Below are 23,074 nucleotides of genomic sequence, written 5' to 3' on the forward strand. Positions count from 1 at the left end.
TGCATCCATCTGAAGGGAACACCACACAGTACATCCTTTTCAATCTCTCTGTTGGCTGGAAAAACCTTGGAGCCATGACATGGCTCCTTGGAATTTGAAAACCACTTGTCTTCTGTGTCTGTACATATCTGCTATCTTGGCAGGTTAGAGCACGCTCATTTTCTGGCTTGCCTTCAGCAAAGCACAAACAATCTAGGAGGTTCTTGGAAAGTATTGATGAAAACTTTCTCATACAAGAGGTGGAGAAGCCAATGACAAAGGTGTTGCACCTCATGCCAACAACAAACTTTTGAAAGGTTGTGGTGACCAGGAGGGTTACCTGAGAGCTGGAACAAAGTAAATATCACCCAGTCAAAGGTCAAGAAGGAGGATCCAGGCATCTACAGGTCAATCAGCCTCACCTCAATCTGAGGTCAGGCAAGTCAATCACTACTCAGGCTGGATTAGTGCTGACTTGGATTATTTCAGTGTGAATCACCAGATGCTTGGGTGATTAGGGCCATTGCCAAAGCAATTTCATTAAGTCTCTTTGTAGGATGATTTTGTTCTCTGTCTGGACAGTTTCTGCTGGAAATACCTGTCCTAGCCTGTCTACTTGAGTGAACATCTTGGACTACCTCAGGAGAAGACATCCCAGAGGGTGATGTGGGAGAAAAGCCAGTTTTCAAATAATTCAGTGGTCGAATTATGTCACATTAGCATGCAAAACTGTCAGCCTCCAGCAGAATACTTGGAAGAAGGAGGGAGGTGTACAGAGGTGTACAGGAAAAAGGGCTCAGCATGGTTCTGTCCTGCAAACAGTTTCCAGTAACCATAGTGGTGAAATGCCAAGCCAATTCATTGACTGCAAGACAATTATCTCTTCTGCCAACTCTAACAAATTACTACTTTCTTTGTATTTATGCATTTATTTTAAAATACTGTATTTGTCACTTCACAAACAGTTTGCAGTGGGAAAAAATGCTAGCTAGGTGAATGAACACTCCACATCTTGTCTTGTGTACTGAACATCATGAACTGACTTCTTTGGAGTGTTTGAAGTGCAGAGAGATAAGCAGAAATCTGTGGCAGCAAAGCTTCACCCGCAAGGTCTGAAAGCTGGGGACTGGATTTCTTCTCATTATTGTGTAGGCTGCTGGGACCTCATCTCAGGAGAAACTTTGGGGCATGACTATAAGTAACAACAGATGTAAATATAATAATCTGTTAACTGCGTGCATCTCAGCTTTGTTAGGAAAAAACCTAAACACAACACCCAACAAGCGGCAAACTCATAACCCCATGAGTAAAAATTAAAGACAGGTTTTACTTTTATAAGATAAGCGTGGAAAATACTTGAGATCAAAGAAGATTTGGTGTCACCAGCATTTGATTTTCACTGATTTCACTGTGCGTAGAAACATCTTTCCGTGATGGGCACAGATGACCACCAGCTTCGCATATGCATTGTATGTTAGTTGTGTGGCATATGTAGCTGGAGCTTGTGCGCCTTTGCCCACATATCCTCTCTATTCTCATTTACTGTGTAAATTTACATCTTTTCAATTTAGAGCAGTGGAGGTCATTATGATCTTTAATAAAAAAATATATGAAGTAGAGGACATGAGAGATTTAGAGTACTTTGGTAATCCCTAAAATACAAAGGCATTATTAGCATTTAACAGCCCATTGCTGGCCGAGTCATTTCTAAGTGCTGCAATTAGCAAATAAATGGAAAATATTAATTTCTGCACTCATATGGATGGTGCAGTTTCAAAGGCCATGTATCACATCCCAAACAGGAATCCATCAATGTAAAAGTCTTTGGTCAAGTCCCTCCACGAAGTGAATCTCCTCCTAGCAGACCAAATCTCGGAGCAGTTTAATTGGATAAGTCTGGAATTAAAAGAAATATTTGCAAGTTCAACCATGAATCAGTATTTCTCTGTTCCCTGATATGATCATTGTTGTTTCGTTGTTGTCTTCTTGTTTTGCTTTGTTGTATTGCTAAGTCCAGAATTTTTGGAATATCTTTAACATCTTCTGTGAGTGTTTCTGCCTTTATTAATCTTCGGAGGAACACTTACCTAGAGATCCTTGTTCCTAGTCAACAATGGCATGTCCCCAAAGTAACATTGCTTTTATAAAGTCATGCCAGACCACGGGGATTCACACATTCCCAGCATTGGTTGGCTTTACTCCATTTGCTCCTCAGAAGAAGCACTGCTGAACCATGTTAATTGCTAAGCCATGACTGCTAAGAAGTAGTTTAAATCAAGAGTTTCAGCAAATAAAGGAAATTCCAGAGATTTCAAAATACTTTTTACTGTGATATGTTATGACTGCACATTCACTTTCCTCAAACCATGTAGTTTAGTGCAAAGTTCTTCTCCACTCTGCTGATAAAATGGTGAAAAGTATGTGGAGTCATATTCCAAGAGGATCATCATCAATTAGGTTCTTCCCAGACTGATTATTCATCTTTTTCCCTGCTCATGCAGATATTGCCCCTGCATCAGCCTTTCCACAGTGGTAAGCCTCTTTGCTCTTCCTATAAATATTTATATTGGAAAAACAGGCAGTACAAATGACTGAACATTTTTGGAAAGTATAACGTGAACCTTTGTGGTAGGATGAGGCAAGACAGAGTTAGCCAGGAGATCTTGATACTCATGTTTCTCTAAGCCTTCCTAGAAAATGAGTGTTGGTTGTCTTTCATCTTAGGCAGAAACCTGGTGCATAACAAGCTGTTTCTGGAGATTAAACTCCACTGTAATGTTTCTCTACAGAAAGGCACTTTTAGTCACCAATGCCAACCTCTTCTGCTCCAGTAAGTGCATCTGTTAAGAAAAGAAATACTATCAGCAGGGCAACAGGTGGCATATTACAGCCAAACTTGAAAGGTTATAATAAGAGGGAATGTGTGTGAGTGAGAGGAGAAAAACTGCAAAAGACAGGGACTAAGATGAAGGAAAAAGCAGTGGCAAGCATTTTTTCATGCTACTGCACTTACAGTGTGCTGTAATAAAGGTCTCGTGACTTTGCAATACTGGGGTAGCGTACTGCCTTGGAAATGCATTTGCCCATTGTGCTGTTCTCTGTTTGCTTAGAAGGAATTCAGAAGGGATTTGCTTTCTCTTGTTTCATGAGCCCCACGCTTTCACACTGACCAAAGTGGATACACACCACCTGACCATGTCCATCACCACCACTGGGTGGGAGAATTCCTGATTATACTTAGATCCCTCAGACCCCACTCTGTCACTCGCAGAGAAGCTCTGCTTGCACACCGCTTCCGAAATGCAGCCGGCTGGGAAGTCTGCAAGCCTCGCCTGAAGGAGCTGGATGCCTTCTGGATCAAACATGAATGACCTGCTGAAGGTGCCCCTGGTGCACGTCCTCACCCTGGCAGCCCTCAGCTTGGCTGAGACACTTCTGAAAGGTTTGCTTGGAGGGGCTTTTCCCCCCACTCTTCTGCCATTTGCTGAAGGAGGTTTTGCAAAGGGGAAGGTGTCTCTGCTAACAGTGGGGTGGGTGCTGTAGCATTCCCAAAAAAGACAAAAATGGTCTACTTTCAATGGTCATTTCTCTGCTTCTAGAAGGATAGCAGTGAAAATATTCTTATATTTGTGTTTGGAATTGAAGGATGTTTGTCTGTGAAGAGCACATTGTAATAGACAGGGGAGACCTTTGGTTTCAGTCTGGGTGGGATGTAAATTTCTCATGTGAAAGACAGCTCAGAAGCATTAATGGCTGGTAGAACCAGTTGCTGCGGAGCCTAAGATTTGTTGTATTCAGCACATCTGTGTAGGTTTGTAAGTACATAAATCTTCAAAACAAATAAATATTTATGATGTCTTTACAAGGAATATGTATATAAATACAAACATGCACTGTTTGTTATAGCATGTAACACAGAAGTTATCATACCTTTTCCTATCTTGAGTGTACGCATACATATGGGCATATGCACACGTACTTTTGACCAGTGAAAGAATTGGCAAAAAAGTCTGTTTAGAAAAGTCTTTGAGGTACAAAACACAGCTGTGGTGTCATTCTGGACATACTACTTGGTAAACCTGCAGAAGACAATTTTTGCTGAATGGTGATGGTACGGAGAAGTTCAACGCTTGCTAGAAACTTTGCAGCTTCAGGAAAACAAAATTAAATCTTAAGGAGAATGCCCTTAAGAATTCACATGTTAGGCCAACATTGCTGCTCTTGCAGGGCTGTGCTTTTACAATTGTTAGTCAGGGTATTCCCAAAATGGAAAAAAAGGAATAATGTATCTTCTTTATAAAAATATTTTGAGATAAAAATGTTAGTATTTTCCTAAAGCACTAAAGTAAGTTTGTGAATGTTATGCTTTTTGAATGTTGTGGTAAGACAAGTGGTCTTGGAAAGACAAGAAAAATGAAGAGGACAGGAAGACATTTTTTCCTGGTGTCACGATGTAATGAACAGATACATTCCCTTTTCAAGGACATCACATCTGAGCTGTTTTTTACCATAGGAACTGCAGTTTCTCGAGGTTTTTGCAATGTTGCAGAGGACTGATTGTTTCCTGCACTGTTTTGTTTGCCTGGTTAGTCCAGTTTCAAAAGTGTGAATCCAAATCCAAAGCCAAGACATTTGGAAGCTCCTGGTGGGCTGGGGATAGAAGTGGGATTTGGCTTTCTCATGGTCCCGTGACCAGCCTTGGGTCATTTTTCTATCTCGGGAAACTGCAGCTGACATTCAGAAAAATGGCACCTGTGTGGCTTTACACATACATAAATTAATTTATTTGCAATTTATTTAAAGCTACAAAGGTACCTTAAAAAGATCAGAAAGCCCCATGTGGAAAGGCCTGGCTCCATTTCTATTGATGATATGTCCATACATTGTTCAGATTTTATTTTCCTATGTTAAAATTTGGTAAAGCACGCATCATAAGTTTAGAGTGCTTTCTAGAGAAAACATGGACTGACACCAGCCCCAAGCTGTTTGGATGTCTTTTAGATGTACAGTAATTTCACGAATACAAGCCGCACTGAGTATAAGCTGCATCTCTGGGTGTTGGCAAATATTTCGTTTTTTGTCCATAAATAAGCCGCACCTGAGTATAAGCCGCTCTGTCGTTCGCAGCGAGGACCCGCGTGGAACAAATTTGCCAAATAGTAACAGAACCGTGGCATGGCGGGTTTTACTGGCTCGGTTTGGGCTGTGCAGGCTCGGCCTGCTCGTGGCTGCTGACGGGGCCAGGTGGCCCAGCCCGGCGCTGCCACTTGGCGGGGCCCCTCGGGGCCAGCCGCCACCTCTGGGCTCACTCACCCTGGCCCGGCGCTGCCCTGTGGTGGCAGGCAGGGACGGAGCCCCCCCCCGCTCCCGCGGTGGCGGAGGCGGGCGGGGATGGAGCACCCCGCCTCCTCCTCGAGCCGCGGCGGTGGCGTCACGGGGCCCCCGCCACCTCCCCGAGCTGTGGCAATGGCGGCATGGGGCCCCCCCGTCTCTCCCCCGGGCTGCGGCAGAGGAGGGAAGGAGGGAGCTCTCCCTCCTCTCTCCCCGCCCCCCGTGCTGCCTGCAGGGAGCCAGGCTCTATCCGTGGAGCAACAGAGTAACAATTTGTAACAATCATGAAATGCCATCTTTTACTGGCAGGTGCTCGGCTCGGCACCCTAGCTGGCACTTCTGAGGTTGTAAATGTCAGAAAATTATTCACATATTTGCCACTCCTGAGTATAAGCCCCATTTCCAGTTTGGGAGCAAAATCTTAGTCAAATTGCTGCGGCTTGTATTTGTGAAATTACTGTACGTACCATCTCAGCCATTTTGGGACATTGTTGCCTCCTCACAAAATGACGGCATGTTCCACTGCCCACCGTCCTTACGTGGGTTAAATATCTCAAAGGAGAAAAGAGCATATAAGAAAATTATACATCCCTGTTGTGGTTATGGTTGCTCTCTGAGGATGTAGAATTTGGGAAGGCAGATTTAAAATAATCTATTTTCTTGTTACTGTAGGGCTGTCAGTTTGGACACTATTTTCTTGCAAGCATGAGGCTTGATTCTGCCCAAAAAGCTGTAGGCTGACTTTCAAAAGGTAACAGGTCAGACCATGTCTATGCAATATTCGGTCACCTGTTGAATAAGAGACACACTTAAAAGTATGTAACTGTTTCTAGAGAATTTATTTAATACAGAACGGGTCTTGTTTGACCTAAGAGCAAAATACTGTCATTATGCATACCAACTCTTGGTACAAATATAACTTCATTACTTATGGAAGTGGCTGTGTTTATTGTTGCACCGGTTCTAAAACTGGTTGCTTTGAACTATTGTTACTGTAAAAGTTTGCATTTCTCAGGGTTAAAGAAGCATCCTTCCAGAGACCAAGGAATGTGGACAGCAGTAACAAAAGCATACTATATAAAATTAGATTGCAAACCTCTGGGGTTGATGCCATCAAATTTCTGCCATGAAATTGCAACATCACATTTAAAGTAGATGGGATAACCATCGGTGGGGGGTGTTCTCCTAAAACAACCTTCAGTAGTAACAAAATAAGGACTTTATAGAAATTTTCCATTTGGTTTCACTGGCATGCGATTCACCTGGGGAACAATACAGATGATTTTTTCTGTTTAATAAGACCCAAAATGACCTAATAAAGTGATGCATGATACAATTTGAAGCAGTGATCTTAAACAATGAATTTGCCACAGACTTGTTCTAATTGAAGTTTCATCCATATGATCTTTAGAGCTATCATAGATGTAGTTTTAAGATTTACAGAAGTATAGTCACTACTGCTAATCAATGATACAATCTGAAGTCATATAATTTAGAAATATTATTGAAGAAGATTCATTCTAATGAAACGTCAAAAGTGTTTAGAGTTTTACATAAACGTAATAGTGGAAGCTGATCCTTTCTTCCTCTAGCTTCATTCCAGCAGAACTCCAAAGATATTCTAATTTTGACTTCCATGTAAATCAAAAAAGGTTTAAGGTATTGACTTTGTATTATTCTCAGTTGCTTAAATCTGAATGTCTTTTCTCTCGCCCATTCCTTAGGGGGTGAGGGGCAAAACAGATATAATATATTTTTTGCCTGAATTTTAATCTCGTTGTACTAAGGAGAGCCAGTAGATACACAGCAGTTGGGATTCTCTGTGAAAAAATAGTGGGCCAGATACTGCTACACTCGGTGGGGAACAGGTAGACTCCTGAATCCATGATATATTTTCAAGGTAGTGTTTACAGAATATGGTAAAAACTACTTTAAGTCAGCACAGTTGTCAGTGAAATCCAGTCCCACCAATATGGATGTGTGTCTCTTGCAGCCATTAGTCAAGACATTCAAGTGTTTTTGGAGGCAGTGACTGCAAAGAATACCATGAGCAGGGAAAATGAGTGGCTAGGCTTATGCTTTGATCCCTTCCAGCTGTACTTCAAGTCTTTCACCAGAGCAATGGCAAATGTTTCTAAAGATACATTCAAGTAATATATGACAACAGGTCTGTGATAAGCATTTCACATAGCTATTAAACTTCTAGCCCTCATGCTACTTGGTTAGAAATGGTGAGAAAAATAGTGTCCTAATCACGACACAAATCTGAATGACCTGAATGGTCTTTGTGAGCCTGGCTTAGGAAAATATAGTGCTCTGTAATGGGTTTGGTATTTGTAACAGGGTTTGGCGGTTTTTCTTTTTGTTGTTTGTTTTGTTGGGGCTTTTTTTGTTAGTTTTGGGTTTTTGTTTATTTGGGGTTTTTTGGTTTTTTTTCTCTTTTTAAAAATATAATTTCTTTAAAGATAAATAGTTGAGTGAATAAATCCTGCAATAATGAAAAAAGAAACCCTCATCTCACGCATTAATAAGGAGGCACTTTTCCCACTCCAGGGGCAGGTCAGTTTAGCCTCAATTTGTGTGCTGCCCCTTGCACTTCCAGCCTATGCAACACCCTGGTAGCAGTGGGACAACCTCATCTATATCCTTGCAACATGCTCACCTATTGCTGTGAGTCTCAAGGAAGAGATGTGTCAGGATGCACTGAGCTTGCTGGAGCTTATGGACCTTATGGAGAGACCTCAAGGGAAAATGCCATTGAGGGACGTGGCTCCCTCCACCAAAGGTGCTTGGCAGGCTCTGTAACTCCCTCCAGTAGGCATCACAAGGAGTTCTCACTTTCTCTTCTTCACACAGCTCCCTTGATCAGCACTCCTCTGGAAACAGTGGATGCCCTGGTAGAAGATGTTGCCAAGTTCGTCTGTGCAGTGGAGTCATATCCTGAGCCAGAGATTACATGGACACGCAACAGCATTCCCATCAGGTATGGAGCCCCAGCCCTCACCAACCCTTCTGCCAAAACTGTCTGTTTCTTTTCATGACACAGGAGATGTCTGGAAATATAAAAATGGGTCTGTGGCAGGAGAGAGAATGAATGACTGCAATTATAGAGGATTCTGTATTTCTGAGGGAATGTTAAAAGCAATTGGGGGCTTTTCTTGCACCTTCACACTCTTTAGCTTGCAGAGAGTTGGTTTCTATGCAAAGAGTTTTCTCTCCAGCTTCAGACAATTAAATCTGCTCTCTTCCTCAGTTTATGCATTTATGAAGGAGGAGGGTTCTGTATAATATTTAAAAAGAACTTAGCAGGACTTTTTTGTCTGTCGTGATGTACTTGGAAACTTTGCACGGAAGGAGTTGTGCTGTGCCATTCTTGTTTGCTTTTAGCTCTGGATCTGGAAATTGTCTTCTCATTGTTATGCACTGTCAGATATTAACTACCAGGCATCACGATGTCAACAAAAGAGGCAGCTTCCTGGAAGTGTGGAAATGTGTTATGGAAGTTGCTACCATTGCTTTTGCTCTTTTGCTGTAAACAGATTTTTACAAAGTAAACTGTACTTGGTCTAGCTCTGAAATCACATTAGGTCTGCCAAACAGCTTTGCATCAGTTTCTCATTCTAAGTGTCTGTAAATGACTTCCTCTGTGAAGGAAAATGCAGCACAACCTTTGTGTAACATAGTCAATACCTGTCCTCAACAGGAGATGTCCATGTTGGGCAGATGGTCACCTGAAGCATGGTTCTCTCTGTTGTGATCAAACATCCAAAAAACCTTTGAACCACTGGCATAGGAGGCTCCAAAAAAGTCAGCAGCAGAAGGGGTCTCACTGCTCGGAAAACTGTTTTAGAGTAGGACAAAGGAGAAAGTTACAAATATGAAAATAGGCCTTCAGAATCTTTTTTTTTTCATTGTCTGCAATCTCAGCAAAATTTGGTACTAAACTTCTGACCCTGGATTTGTTCTAGCATGCAGGTCTGAACTTCCATGGAATTTATTTCCAGATCAGGTCACCTTTCTCCTAATTCCTTCCTCATCAGTGACCATGACTGAAAATCCAAGCAGAGAGAGAAAGCTATCTATGAAGGACTATGTCTTTCTCTCCCCATGTCTTTAAAATTGTTGTTCTCCATGTGTTCTAAGATGATTTGAAATACAGATAATTTAACACCTCAATCCCCTCTTTCAGAAGCTCAACATATCTTTCTTAAAGTCATTCCTCTCTCTCTCTGAGACACTGTGCTTTGACCAAAATTGGAAATAAATATTAAAACACCTCGTCTGGTAAGGCCACAGAGCTCTTGCACTTCATTCCTTTACTGGGACTTCTGAAGCAGCATTAATAACAGCAAGTGTTGCACTTTCACAAGGCATTCAGTACGGCTGGATACAAAAGCTCAGACCAAAGACAATGGAAAAGATAAGCTGAATGTATTTGCTACTTTCTAAAAACTCAGATGAAAATATTTGCACAATGGAAAAGCATAAGATCAGAAAACTCTTGTTTCTGAAAAAGACCCCAAATGTATTTCTGTTCCTCTGTGTGTGTGTATCAAACTCCAAAGGGCCTAGTTACTGAAAGCAATTAATATCAGCTATTTAATTTCCAAAATTTTTTTCTCTTGCCAAGGTCTCAGCATCCTGGACAGATAGCAAGATTAATCTTCTAAACAAAACATTATGTAAACTTTCAACTTCAATGGGAATAGAGCCAGGGCAGAGAATACAGTCAGCACTAATCTCCTGGTTGTGCCTTTACTTTTGACATCAAAATTTGTGCAGGTAAACCAGCAGGTGCCCTGTGCTGAGTGAAATGGTTACCTGTGCCATATTCCAGAACAATGAACCTTCCTTAGGACAAGAAGGGGACAGAGTCAGCATGTCTTTTACACTACGGATGACTTCATGGCACTCTTCCCACCTTGAAAAAGAGGAGGGAGATGTAATACTGAATGGTGAAATGCTGTTGAAAGGAAACACATGCCTAAAACATCATAAATGGTACATTCAGATTAGTCAATGACTACTAGTACAATTTTTAACAGTAAAAGACAAAACCTGACATGTGTAGTGGCCAGATACTAGTGATTGCTTAGGACAAAATACTCAGGTCAGAACCCCTTTGCCACTGTTCATTGGAATCAGAGACTAAATGCATGAAAGTGCTTCCTAAAAGCATCAACAAATGTGTGAAAGTAAAACACAAAGACATTACTATTTGTAGTGTCTATTTACACTATTTATTTATATTTATTACAGTTTTGCAATTTTACAATTAAATTCAATAGCTCAGCACTCAGATTTCTCATTATCTTTCTTTCTGCTTTTCCTGGCTTTCACACTTGGATATACACATCCCCTCTATTCACATACCATACTTCTTTGAAATATGAAATTGGTCTTTGCTCCACATACTTTCTTACAATGTGTTTTTGTTGTTCCAACTTCAGGGCTTTATTCAGTTCTCTGAAATATCCAGGTTAAAGCCTGCTGTCATTAAACTACAACTAGCCTTGAATCCTCTAACTTTCAGATGTCTTCAGCACATTTCTTTGCTTGTTTGTTGGTTTGTTTTTTTATTTTTTCAAAACAAATAGACAAAACCACTCCAGGATGTAGACAAAATGTTCGTGGTTTTTGGTTTGTGTCTTTTTTCACAGTTGTAAAAATATTTCCATTACTTTATCTGTTTAATAAAAAAAAATTTAATGTTTTTTGTTTTGATCAGTTTTGTTTAGTTTATCCTGAAGAAGGTCTCTTTAAACAATTTCATCCAACTCTAGGTCCTATATAAGCATCTTTCTCTTACATTGAGCATTACCTAAAACAGGACCTGGCCGGAAAAGATTATGTGGGCTTATGCCAGTCCTTGGCCAGTCAAAACCCCAAAAACTACTTATTTTACCAATGTCTGGGTGGAGGAAGAATTGCCACTAACAATAGTGACAGTCTGGAATTCCATAGTTAGTGAGAACCTGAATCTTAAGGCTGAACTCAGCATTTCAAGCACCTTCCCTTCTGCTTGTGGGCTGAAAATCAAAGGTAAATCTTATTGCCATCTGTAGTGACATCAGCAGCCTGCATATTCAAATACAATTCTGTTTCTCTGTCCCTGGTTGTCCCTGGCAATCTGTGCTGTGCCCTACAGGCTGTTCGACACACGATACAGCATCCAGAGGAACGGGCAGCTCCTGACCATCCTGAGCGTGGAGGACAGTGATGATGGGGTGTACTGCTGCACAGCAGATAATGGAGTTGGAGCAGCTGCACAGAGCTGTGGGGCTCTCCAGGTGAAAATGCGTAAGTGGCAATGCAATTTCTTCCTGACACCACGTGAGTGTTTGATCAAAAACCTGAGCAGAGTCCCAGGTGTGGGACTGGGGATCCACGTTCAGGGCAGACTTATCTTCTTGTGAAACTAGGTGCAGTCCTTTGACTGCACCTTGTGATTATTTACTTAAACACACACTTGTTCTACCATCAGAAGACAAAAACTGATGCTTTGAAGAATGCCTTTTGTGCAAAACTCTGTAAAAGACACACAGTTTGATAGGTTAGATCTCTGTGGCAATACGGCATAGATCCCTGGTGAATTTTAAATGTCAAATTTCACCGATCAGATTTCTTTCTGAGGATGACAAAATCAAATAAGTTATGTCCAGATGCTGTCAATATCAGTGTTGAATGGCTCAGAGCATCATGTAAATCTCATCATCCCACACAGAAGGCAAAAGACTTGGTCTTGCAGAGAGCTAAATATGTGTCAAAGCTTTACTTGTGTCAGTAAAGCTGGACTCACATGGCCAGAGTTATTTACACAAACGCTTTAAAGGGCAGCAGAGGTATATTATGGCTCAAGTATGTTTGTAGAAAAGGATTTGTCTGTGCTAATGAGATCACCCTCAGGGTCTGGTAGTTCTGGAACTCTGCATCATCTCAGCCGCTTGCAGGTGGTGGCTAGGAAGGGATGCTCTCTGAAGCTTGCTTTTCTGCTGGCTCATTATGGTGCAAGGGCCTCAAAATGTCAGATCTCCCAAAATACTGAGGTGATGGTCTTTTATACTCTCATCTCAGACTAAGGCCATGTTCTTCCAGTAAAATTAATTTAAATGTATCCCTCATTAACTTTAAGGGAGTTTGATTGCTTTTTCTTTAAGGCTCAATTGTCCTTTTCACTAGTATAGCTATAAATCCTTCAGTTAATGATATTAGTTGCATTTACATGTCCTTCTTGTTGAGCTAGAGGCAAGCCTGGGTTAAAACTCTTTCAAACTCAATTTAATCCAGATCTGAGCTTTGAGACAAGACACTGTTTATGCAGGGAAGAATGTCAGAACCTGGAATGCTAACATTCTTCAACACTGGAAATACTCTTATCTGAATTTGGATTTTAGCCCAGGCCCTAATTCAAATGGCTGTCAAATTCCACTCAGGAAAACAAATAACCCATGCAAGTTTCTGCATCCATAAACTGAAGCTGCGCTGAAGAAAGTTCTTTCTTACCAAAGCTCCCCATAACCAAGAAAGACTGCTTTGTCTTTCAGCAATACACAGAAAAAGGAGCAGATTCTTTGATCATTTATGAATTTGTCTTCTTCTATTATCTCTTACCCTCATTTCAACTTTAATTTTTGGCTTTTAAAATTTTAGGACCCAAAATAACCCGTCCACCTATAAATGTGGAAATAATAGAAGGATTAAAGGCTGTTCTTCCATGCACTACAATGGGGAATCCAAAACCTTCTGTTTCATGGGTCAAAGGGGAAACAGTTGTAAAGGTGAGTAGAGAATGTTTTTCAGTAATGCTATTTATTTGTTAAAGGTAGTGTGTCAAATATTAGTATTAGTTATAGTATTTGTGAATTCTAGTAGCTAGAAAGGAAGCATTTGAAAAATCCAGGGTTCGTCTCATAAATATCTTCATTTGCAATAATTTTACATACAAGCCAAATGTTCTCTGAGTATCTATATTTTATGTGACACATGCTTGTTGCTACTAAGTTTGGCCAAATACTGAGGAAAGCACTTGTGAGTGTTCTCTTAAATAAGAGTTCTTTTGAAACTATAATTCACTGATCTGCAAAAATAGCAGTGGATGAGTATATCATGACAATGCTGAGCAGGAGGAGCTGGCCCCCAATCCTTGCGTTGTAGGACAACATATATAGTGTTCATGCATGTAAGCCCAAACTTTGTAAACAGATTTTTGATGCTGTTTCTGTGCAGCCTGCATGTGAGTCCTCACCTCAGTTGCTCCTTCCTCTGACAGGAGACTGCTCGCATTGCTGTCCTCGATTCTGGGAATTTAAGGATACACAATGTTCAGAGAGAAGATGCAGGACAGTATCGTTGTGTAGCCAAGAACAGTTTGGGCACAGCCTATTCGAAACCTGCAACTGTAGTGGTGGAAGGTGAGTGGCTTTTGAACCAGACACAAACTCCGTGCCAACCCCTCTTGCATATCCAGTTAACTTGAATTAACCTGAAGTATTGTGTTGATGTTATCAAAACCTTTGGAGAGGAGAGGAGAGCTTATGCCTTTGTAGACTTGAACATTTTCTGCCCTCTAAATGAACACCAGATTGGTTTTTCAGTTCCTGCTTCTTGTGTACTCTGTGTATAATTTGTATGTACAGAAGGTGTTTGCTTTGTGGTGTGAACCACCACCAGTTTCAGAGTGCTGAGTAAATGGGGTACCTAAACGTTGGAATGCAACAAAGCATGCCATCTTCCTGAACCCTGTAAGAGAATTCGGTTTGGGCAAGGGCTTGTGGAGTGAGTGGGGCAATGACAGATTTAGTGAACGAACTAATTTTTATTTCTGATTCAGGATGACTGTAATAGAGAAAGTAGAAAAAGGTTTTCATTTGCTTCGTAAGCTTCAAAATGCTGTTGTAAATTACATTTTGCCTGGAACTACAAGATGTTACTTAGTGTGCAATCCTATTTCTAAGAAGAACAAAGACTTACTTCTGGGAGCAGTATAAGGTATATTAGATCCAACTACACATAGCACATCTGCTGTTTTCCTAAAAAATGCATTAATTTTTCAGGGATTTTTTGCCCCTTCTTAATATTTATACATATAGAACGTGTATACAGTAATTTCACGAATACAAGCCGCACTGGGTATAAGCCGCATTTCTGGGTGTTGGCAAATATTTCGTTCTTTGTCCATAAATAAGCCACACCCGAGTATAAGCCGCTCTGTCATTCGCAGCGAGGACCCGCGTGCAACAAAGTTGCCAAATAGTAACAGAATCGCGGCAGGGCGGGGTTTATTGACTTGGTTCGGGCTGTGCAGGCTCGGCCCGCTTGGGGCTGCCAACGGGGCTAGGTGGCCCAGCCCAGCACTGCTGCTCGGCAGGGCCGCTGGGGGCCAGCTGCCGCTGCCACTGGGCTCGGTCGCCACGGTCTGGTGCTGCCCCGTGGTGGCAGGCAGGGACGGAGCCCCCCCGCTCCCGCGGTGGCGGTGGTGGGCGGGGATGGAGCACCCCGCCTCCTCCCCGAGCTGCGGCAATGGCGGCATGGGGCCCCCGCCGCCTCCCTGGGCCGCGGTAATGGCGGCATGGGGCCCCCCGTGTCTCCCCCGGGCTGCGGCAGAGGAGGCAAGGAGAGAGCTCTCCCGCCTCTCTCCCCATGCCCCGTGCTGCCTGCAGGGAGCCAGGCTCCACCCGCGGCACAACAGAGTAACAATTTGTAACAATCACGAAATGCTGGCTTTGCAGCTGCTTGGCTCGGCACTCTGGCTGGCACTTCTGAGGTTGTAAATGTCAGAAAATTATTCACATATTAGCCACTCCTGAGCATTAGCCGCATTTCCGGTTTGGGAGCAAAATCTTAGTCAAAATGGTGCGGCTTGTATTCATGAAATTACTGTACTAGAAATTCCTTTAACAGCTTAAAAACAGGAAGACATCTATTCTTAACTTAGATTCAGAACTATGCTTCTCCCAGACTAAAAGCTATGAAGGAAACAGAAAACAGTTGGATCTTCATGTGAACAGCTTGGGTCCTGGGTTTAATTTGACCTCTGTCATTGTGACAATGGGCAAAGGCTTGTTGTGAGTTAAACTGTGAATGGTAGATGCTTGGTGCCATGCACACAAATGCTGAAGGGCCTCCAGCAGTGCAATTCTTTGCTCCAGATCTGCCAGAGCCATTTAGGGAATCTAAAAGCAAGCTGGAATTGCACCAAAAATCCAGGCTGCTAAAATTGGTGTCCTGGTTTTTCTCCATCTCCAGAATTACGCAGTGGCCTGTTAATTCAAGGACTGGCAAAATAAACCACAAATACCCCATTTGGGGTGTGTATGTGTGCCTCTTTTTAAAATGAAGAAGATTAATTTCTAATTGATCAGTGGCAGGTTAATGCTCCCACACAAATTACCCCCTCATGTTCCATTCATGTGTTGGGTGAATAGATAAATCCTCCAGGCTCATCTTGGTTTCTCTGGTAGGACACCTGTATAATATACCTAATTCCACGTGGCCACCCAAGCTAGACAGACATGTTTGGTTTATATTTTTGTCTTCCAAAATCCAGTATTAATCCTGACTTAGTACATAGAGTGAACTGTGAAGGATCCATTTGTTCAAACTGACAACAACATTCATAATTCTGACACAACAGCTTGCCATGCATACAAATCCCTTCCCCTCATGGTATTTTAGATAAATTTTCATGGATATTTAGCATAACTACAAGTGTGCATACCTGTTTATGCCTGCAAATAGGTATGGCCACACATCACATTCACACACCTCTTTTACTATTTCTAATATTCCTCCCCTCCTGACTCTCCCACCCCATTAGTATCAGCATTTTAAAATTACTCAAAGTAAATAATATACTAAAATTATTCAAAGCAGGAAAGTCATACTCTGGTATTCTTTGAGCATTCATTGTGCTCAGAAAATGTATGAAAATTGTTGTTTATGGCTTCTTGGTAATAACATCACCATATTAAAAAAAAATCTTAGCTGGAGTACCCAGCCTGCATAGTTTAGTTTAATATTATAATAAAATGAATAAGCATGGCTGGTTAACTATGATATTCAATTCAAGGCAAGTGTCAATTCAAAGAGCAGTGTAAATATTTATGCATAGCTAGATTAAGATCACGTAGATCCTGATTTGTTCTGTGCTTCCATTTTAATGGGCTCAGCATTAGTCCTCTCTGGCATCCCACCCTTACATGGAAGGGAACACCCAAGGATTACAGGTCCTTGTTGTTGAAAGGAAGGAAAAAAGTAAGAGGGCCTGCAAAAGCTTACAAAATTACACCAAATTACACATTTGGCATGGAAATTTGTGTGGTAATCCATGACTTCCTATATGAGCATGGCTCAGTGAGTTTTGGATAAAGGGCTAGGATGAGAGGAGAGGGACTGAGAGAGAGGAGGATTAAAAAGGAGGAGAGAGAAAGAAAAGAAGGGAAGAGGTAGATATCAGCAGTCCTGGCTCCAGCATCAATCCAGCTGAGAGGGTATGCAGGCCCGTGGAACATGGGTGCCCAGGCTTCGTAGTCCTTCTCACAGTGAAGTTTCCATGCTCTGGAGCTAAGCTTTTCACTCTCTATGCAAATGAGTTATCATGTGCAGCCCATTTTGTGGACCTTTCTGGAAATGGGTGCAGGGCTTCAGGCATCTTGGGTGCTCTTGGTCCCCTGTTACATTCCACGCCTGCTCATCGCCCTCATTCCTGGGCTTCAGCTGCATGCTGTTGTGCTTAGCTCCAGGGGCCAGAACGAGGACACTTTCCCAGAAAAGTACTTCCCATATGGCCCCTTTCTCCAGTCATGGTTGGTAATTGGCTATTGCTACCAACAATCCTTGGCTGGCTCCACAGCTATGTGGCTATCAGTGTTTGAGACATTAGCTCCTTATCTTCTAGGCTTCCACATCCTGCAATTAGCTTAACGCAGTGTTCAAAGTGCAGAGGTGCTCTTGAAAGACTGACTCTTTTCTGCAGGCAATCAGGTTCCTTACTATACTTTTGGTCAGGCACATACTTAAATGACTTCCTCAAGTTGGCCCAAAAATTACAAGTCACAAAATACATAGAGTGAACTGTGCATTTCAACTGTGCATTTGTTCAAACTGACAACGATCTTGGCCCAAATGTTTAGACTATTGAGGTACCTTACAGTACTACTTGTCTGGTTTCGGTGATCCAAGGTAGAACTGTTTGAAAAATGCTATTTCAATTTTCCAAATATATTTTTCTCTATTCCTTGTCAGCTTTCCTCAACATTCATAACACTGGCCTCTATTTAATACTTCTAAAGTACAGCTTTAGTATTTTTAAGGTTTTATTATCTTTATAGCAAAGTTGAAATAATTTGAGCAGTAGGTTTTAGATGAAAATTCAGGTGCAGTTCTTGTCAGGAAAACAAAAAGCACTGAAGGCCTCTCTCAGTGGAACTGATTTTTCAGTTCCTGATTTTCATAAGTGAATGTGGCAAAGGAGATAAGGATTCTGTGGGTTCTTCACCCTGCACAGATCTGTCCCAAGATAAGGCAACCTGTTTGCTCTCCCAGGGCACGTTTCAGGCACCAGGGCTTAGGTCATGAATTATAATAAATTAATCCTTGGTCAGGATTTTAATTAAAAGGATTAAAAAGCCTGCCTTTTTGCACCTTTTCTCCAAGTCTGTGGCAAACCCAGATGAATTTGGATAAGTGAGGTGAAATAGATTTTTTCTTAAAAGGCATAATCCACAAGTGGTAGATACATGCTCATAATTGTTGGGTTTGTGGGAAGAGGTTTAGTTGGAAGGGTTCTTTACTGGGAACTGCTGTCTATGTACAGCACTGCTCTCACTGAAAGTCTGCCTGGGGTGCCTGGAGGGTACTAGGAGAAGAAACAGGCTATGGAGCACCCCCTTGATTTCACATCAGGGAACAGGCTGTGGAGATGAGGGATGGATACAAGAGGGAAGCATTGGCCAAGTGAGCTAAATGAGTGACTAGGCAAGATAGGCATCACTCCTGAAGAAGTGTTACACACATTTTTTATGATCTTGGTGCGTCCTGTAGGAGTAAAATGATACATGTCTTTGGTTTAGTTCTGAGGAATGTCTTGGAGGAGTAGGGTTGCTTCTTTCTGACATCTGCTGGGGTCATTATAAATTGGTTCTCCATTAGTGAGCTGCTTCACAGCTATGCAGAAGCTGCGTGGTTGTATTTTCCTCATTTGGTTCTTCTAGTTACAGCTGCTAAGCTTATGAAAAAGGACTAGTGAAAGTACTGGCATGAAGCAGAAGTGCAATAGGCAGAAACAAGCTTTTCCACACTATTCTGCAAAGACAAACAAATAAGAAATGCTGAGTTTGTTTGGGCTCCTAAAATTAGCATGTGAAAATTACTTCCTCCTGCTACTGTGCATCCACAGATGTCTACAGAAGGTAACACGTGCTTTGAGATAAAGGAACAATATTAAAATCTTGACTGTTTTCCAAGAAATGAGTTTTTAATTTCCTGGAGGCAAGATTTCTGACCCACAGTTTTGTATTCTTTTTCTATTATCTTAACCATTTTGCTAACTAGCTTTTTAATAACTGCATTGTCAATTTTGGTACACTTCTATAAAACCTAGAAGAGTATCGAAACTTAGTGAAGCAGTACATTCCCAAAGGATTTCCACAGATTTCATGTTTGCTGTATTGATTCTCAAAGTGAATCTGGCTGAAAGATTCCTGGGTAAATTCAAGGTTCAGGATTGTGGCCGAATAGAAGCATTTGCTTGCTTACCTGATCTGTAGTTCACGCAGATGTCTGAATGCTGAAGTTTATTGACAAGATGTTGACTGAGATGGATAAGACGCTCCAGTTTTACCTGAAATCTCAAATCACCCCTTTGGAAATAGAGAAGCAGCTATTGCCATCAACAGCATTGAGATGTATCATCAAATGCAGAAATTCCCATTGATGTAAGTGAAGACTCAAGGCAAGGAGTAAGCTGTGCCAAGAAAGCATTTTCTGGGCCTCCTCAGAGAATCTGAAATCTGTATGGTCTGTAAGACCTTTGTCTGTTTTTTCCCTTTGTCCGTTGGACAGCTGTTTGTGTACAAAGGCCATAGAAGGGGAGGAATTTTTGTTTTTGTTGGTTTTTGCAGTGACATCAAATCAGTCCATTAACAGCACCAGTTCCACAAAAGCCATGAAAGTGCTTTTCAGGTTCAGCTTCTGGGCCTGCTGCCTAAAACTTCACAGTCTCCAAGGTCTGATGTGAATGAAAAATGGTATTGTCCATATCCATTATGTATGAATTGTGTGATACTAAAATAATATATTTAAAGCCATGAACTCTTGTGTGGTGAGAGGCAGGGGAATGTTACTGTTATAAGCATGCTTATCACTCAGACACAGAGTGAAGCTGCCTTGTTAATTTTTTCTTAATATGCAAAATAAATGCCATTGGATGTATTTCTTTAATCTCTCACTATCTTTTTCAGATATTGTCCTTATAGCCAGTGTTCAAATTATATGTAATTCCAGCATCAAATAAAAAGGCTATGGCAGAGCTGCCACAAACCAGCAAATTTTGCGATGATTTACAAGTGTCATTGCCTGACCTGGGCTGAGTTTTCTTCTTTGTTTTGGAGAATGTTTCTTCTGTCCTTGGGGGAAGGATAGTGCCACTTTGTGAATTGATAGAATTCACATGAAGAAGGGCTCTTGTCCTTCTTCATTCTTCAAAACAAAAAAATCACAAAAGAAACCAAAAAGTTGACCATGAATTTCTTACAGTTTAGAAGTAATTGCTGCTTACAAATGAGACAATGCCATAAACCACATTTCAGTCCTAGCCTTATATTTAGCTTCAACTGTTGAAAGAATTTTCTGGAAATTAATGGAGTTATTGTCACTGAAATGTAAAAAGGGTTGGGGTGGATTAGGCACTAACACAGCAGAAGGTGAAATATTCTTCTGAGAGGTGTCCTTCCAATCTGACTGCAGCATGTGAATGGCAGTCTCCTGATGTAGGAAGACAGTGTAAATAGTCTGCTGGAACATGGTGTGCAAAACATTTTTCTTCCTCTGTGGGTAAAAAACAAACTTCCTGTCTTTCTAGTTGTATACAGTGGAACCTCTGAAGTTCTAGTTTGCTCAGTGATGCATTTTTAATGTTGAAAAGTATAGAAAAAGACAATAAGTACAGTGGCTGCTATGTGAGAGGAGAGAATATGTTGATGGTCCTGTTGGCTGTGTACTGAGTTAGATGCAATTCCATCTTATGATTTATATGAAACTGAGCTTGATCTCCAGCCTGTGGCACCAGAAACTTATGGAGTTCAGGAGTGTACTGTGTGATAACATTTAGTTTTGAAGTCATGACTCTACAGCCACATGTCTAGAAGTTAGCAATCACAGATCTGTAAGGAAACAAGCAAATTAGCCAGGGCAAATATGCAGTGTGGTTAACAACAACAACAACAAAATACTACCTGCATTCTCCATGGATTTGTTAACATTTTGTTTCAAATCTGTGCAGTTTCCATCTGTCTGAAGAGGCATCGGTTGAGGACTACTTATCCTTTCTTTGACAAGACCATTTCATTCATCTCTCTGCTGAAGTGTTGCTGGTCTACTTCATCCTATGCTACTATGTGGCAGCACATAAAACAATCAAATCAAAACAAGGGTAGGAGCAAGGCTCCTTGCACTCCCATGACTTCGATGTTGTTTGGTTTTGCATTCCAGCCTGGGTAGATAGAATTCTTTTCCTGGCCACATTTGATTGCTTATTACTAACTTCTAAAATAATACCCTGCCACAGGCCACAAAAATGTTCCCCTGTAAGCCACTTCTGAAAATTGCCTTAGCCTTAAAAATAGGAAGGTTTTCCTTGGAGAACCATCCCTTCAGAAGAAAGGACCTGCCAGATCTGGTCTAGATTTTTATTTTAATTATTTAGTCTAAATCTTGTGTTAGTGAGGGGATGGCAGACTAGTTGATAATAGAAAGCAATGCCATTGCTATTTAGTTAAAAAACTGTCCCTGTAAAGTGTAAAGCACTAGGTTCCTTCATCTGTTTTTTGGGACAAATATTGCATCACAGACATATCAATAGACTATCAAGTCACACCAAAATTCAAGTAAAAGGAATAAAAGCGTGTATTTAGTGCAGAAAATTCTATCAATTTGGATAAACCATGTTCCAGAGATGGTCTGTATTTCAAATGAAAGCTGACTTCTGATATGTCATCCAGAAGGTTTTTTACACTTTTGTGTCAACTTACCTGCACTTGGCATAGATGCTGTAGAAAAGGAGGTACCAAGAGACCACTGAAGCAACCAGTCAGCACTGTTACCTTGCATTTCCCACAGATTAGATTTCAGTGTGTAACCTGAATTTTTATCTCTATCATCTTTTGAGGCAGAGTGTTTTGGGTCAGGCGAATTGCCAAAGAGCAAACTGGCAAGGAAGTTTGCAGTACTTCATTTAAGTATAGGGTAAAATTTCCTATAGAAACTCTAATACCAACACTAAAGAAGAGTCTTTGGCCCAGCCTTGAGCAGAGGCAGAAACTTTGGAAAGGATGGCTTTCCTGGTTGTGTTGGTGCTGGTGTATGTAGGACCTGCAGGCAATGTCCTATGACAGTAAAGGGTGAATACTGCAGCTTGATTTTAAAATTGCGAAAGGTTTGGGGGGAGGAAACACTACTGGGAAAGAACAAGTTTGCCTGTAATTACACCAAAGTACTTGCCTGACCTCAGTGGGGTTGTGTGGGTGTAACTGAAAACCCAGAATATCTCATTAAATCTCCTCCTACCTGAGGCATTCACCAGAGTCATCCCAAGGCCCTCAGAAGCTGCAGAAACAACCACGGCCCTAATTACAGGGCAACAGGGCAAGCTGCAGGAGGAAGAAAACAGCTTCAGATCTTCAGCAAGTGACAAATAGGTGTGAGCTAATCAATTTACTCCTGAGGCTTGCTCTGCAGTGACATTGGCAAGAGGTTCTTGCTGCCTTCAAGTCATTATCACAGGTGGCCTCTGGCACAGAGGAGCTGCAGTGTAGGGCTCCTGGGAGCACGAGGCTTCAGACAAGGCACATACACAAAATTCTTCTTTAAGAAGCATCTGAGCCTGCTATTTCCTGTCAAAAAACAGCTCTTTCCCCTCTCAGGGGAAGAGGTCGAAAGACCTTGAGAAGGCACTTGTAAAATTTATGACCTTCTCACATTGCATGAGTTGTGGTTTTAAGAGAAAAAAAAAAAGCAGTTAAAATCCCTCTCTCTTTTAAATCATTGGCTGGCTGGAAAGCATGAACTTCCCACAGAACAATGAAGGGAGTGGAGGATAGAAAATATCCATAGCTATCAGATAAAGTGGACCAGAAAAAACTGAGACAAGTATTCTGAAGTGGCTGGAGCTCATCATAGACCCTCACAAAAAAGGGCATACCAAAAGGGAGTTGAGAATTTGGAACAAAGATGAGTCTCTGATGTCGGAGGAGCTAGATGAGTCTTCAACACTAAAAATCAAACATGCATGATCAATAAGGTGAGCAGGGAACAGGCTCCTCGCTATCCCCCAAACCAAGGAATATCCTAGCAGCTACTCCTAGCAGCACTTAAAAGTAGATGAAAGAAAGGACTTTTCACATGACACATACAGTAATTTCATTATTATAAGCTGCACCATTTTGACTAAAATTTTGGTCCAAACCCGGAAGTGCGGCTTATACTCCGGAGTGGTCAATATATGAATGAAGTTCAGAAATTTGCCAACTTGGAAGTGCGAGCCCACAGC

General features: G+C 41.4%; 1 protein-coding gene across 1 annotated transcript in view; it reads left to right on the forward strand.

Moving 5' to 3' along the window:
• The first annotated feature begins 3,324 nt into the window (after window positions 1-3,324).
• Window positions 3,325-23,074, forward strand: part of MUSK (muscle associated receptor tyrosine kinase) — a 58,236-nt gene continuing 38,486 nt past the window's right edge. The window contains exons 1-5 of the mRNA XM_033084872.1: window positions 3,325-3,421; window positions 8,167-8,293; window positions 11,459-11,610; window positions 12,961-13,088; window positions 13,580-13,721. Coding sequence (XP_032940763.1) covers window positions 3,325-3,421; window positions 8,167-8,293; window positions 11,459-11,610; window positions 12,961-13,088; window positions 13,580-13,721 — 646 coding nt within the window. The remainder of the gene's footprint in view (window positions 3,422-8,166; window positions 8,294-11,458; window positions 11,611-12,960; window positions 13,089-13,579; window positions 13,722-23,074) is intronic.

The sequence above is a fragment of the Catharus ustulatus genome, chromosome Z (assembly GCF_009819885.2).
Source record: "Catharus ustulatus isolate bCatUst1 chromosome Z, bCatUst1.pri.v2, whole genome shotgun sequence".
Lineage (NCBI taxonomy): Eukaryota > Metazoa > Chordata > Aves > Passeriformes > Turdidae > Catharus > Catharus ustulatus.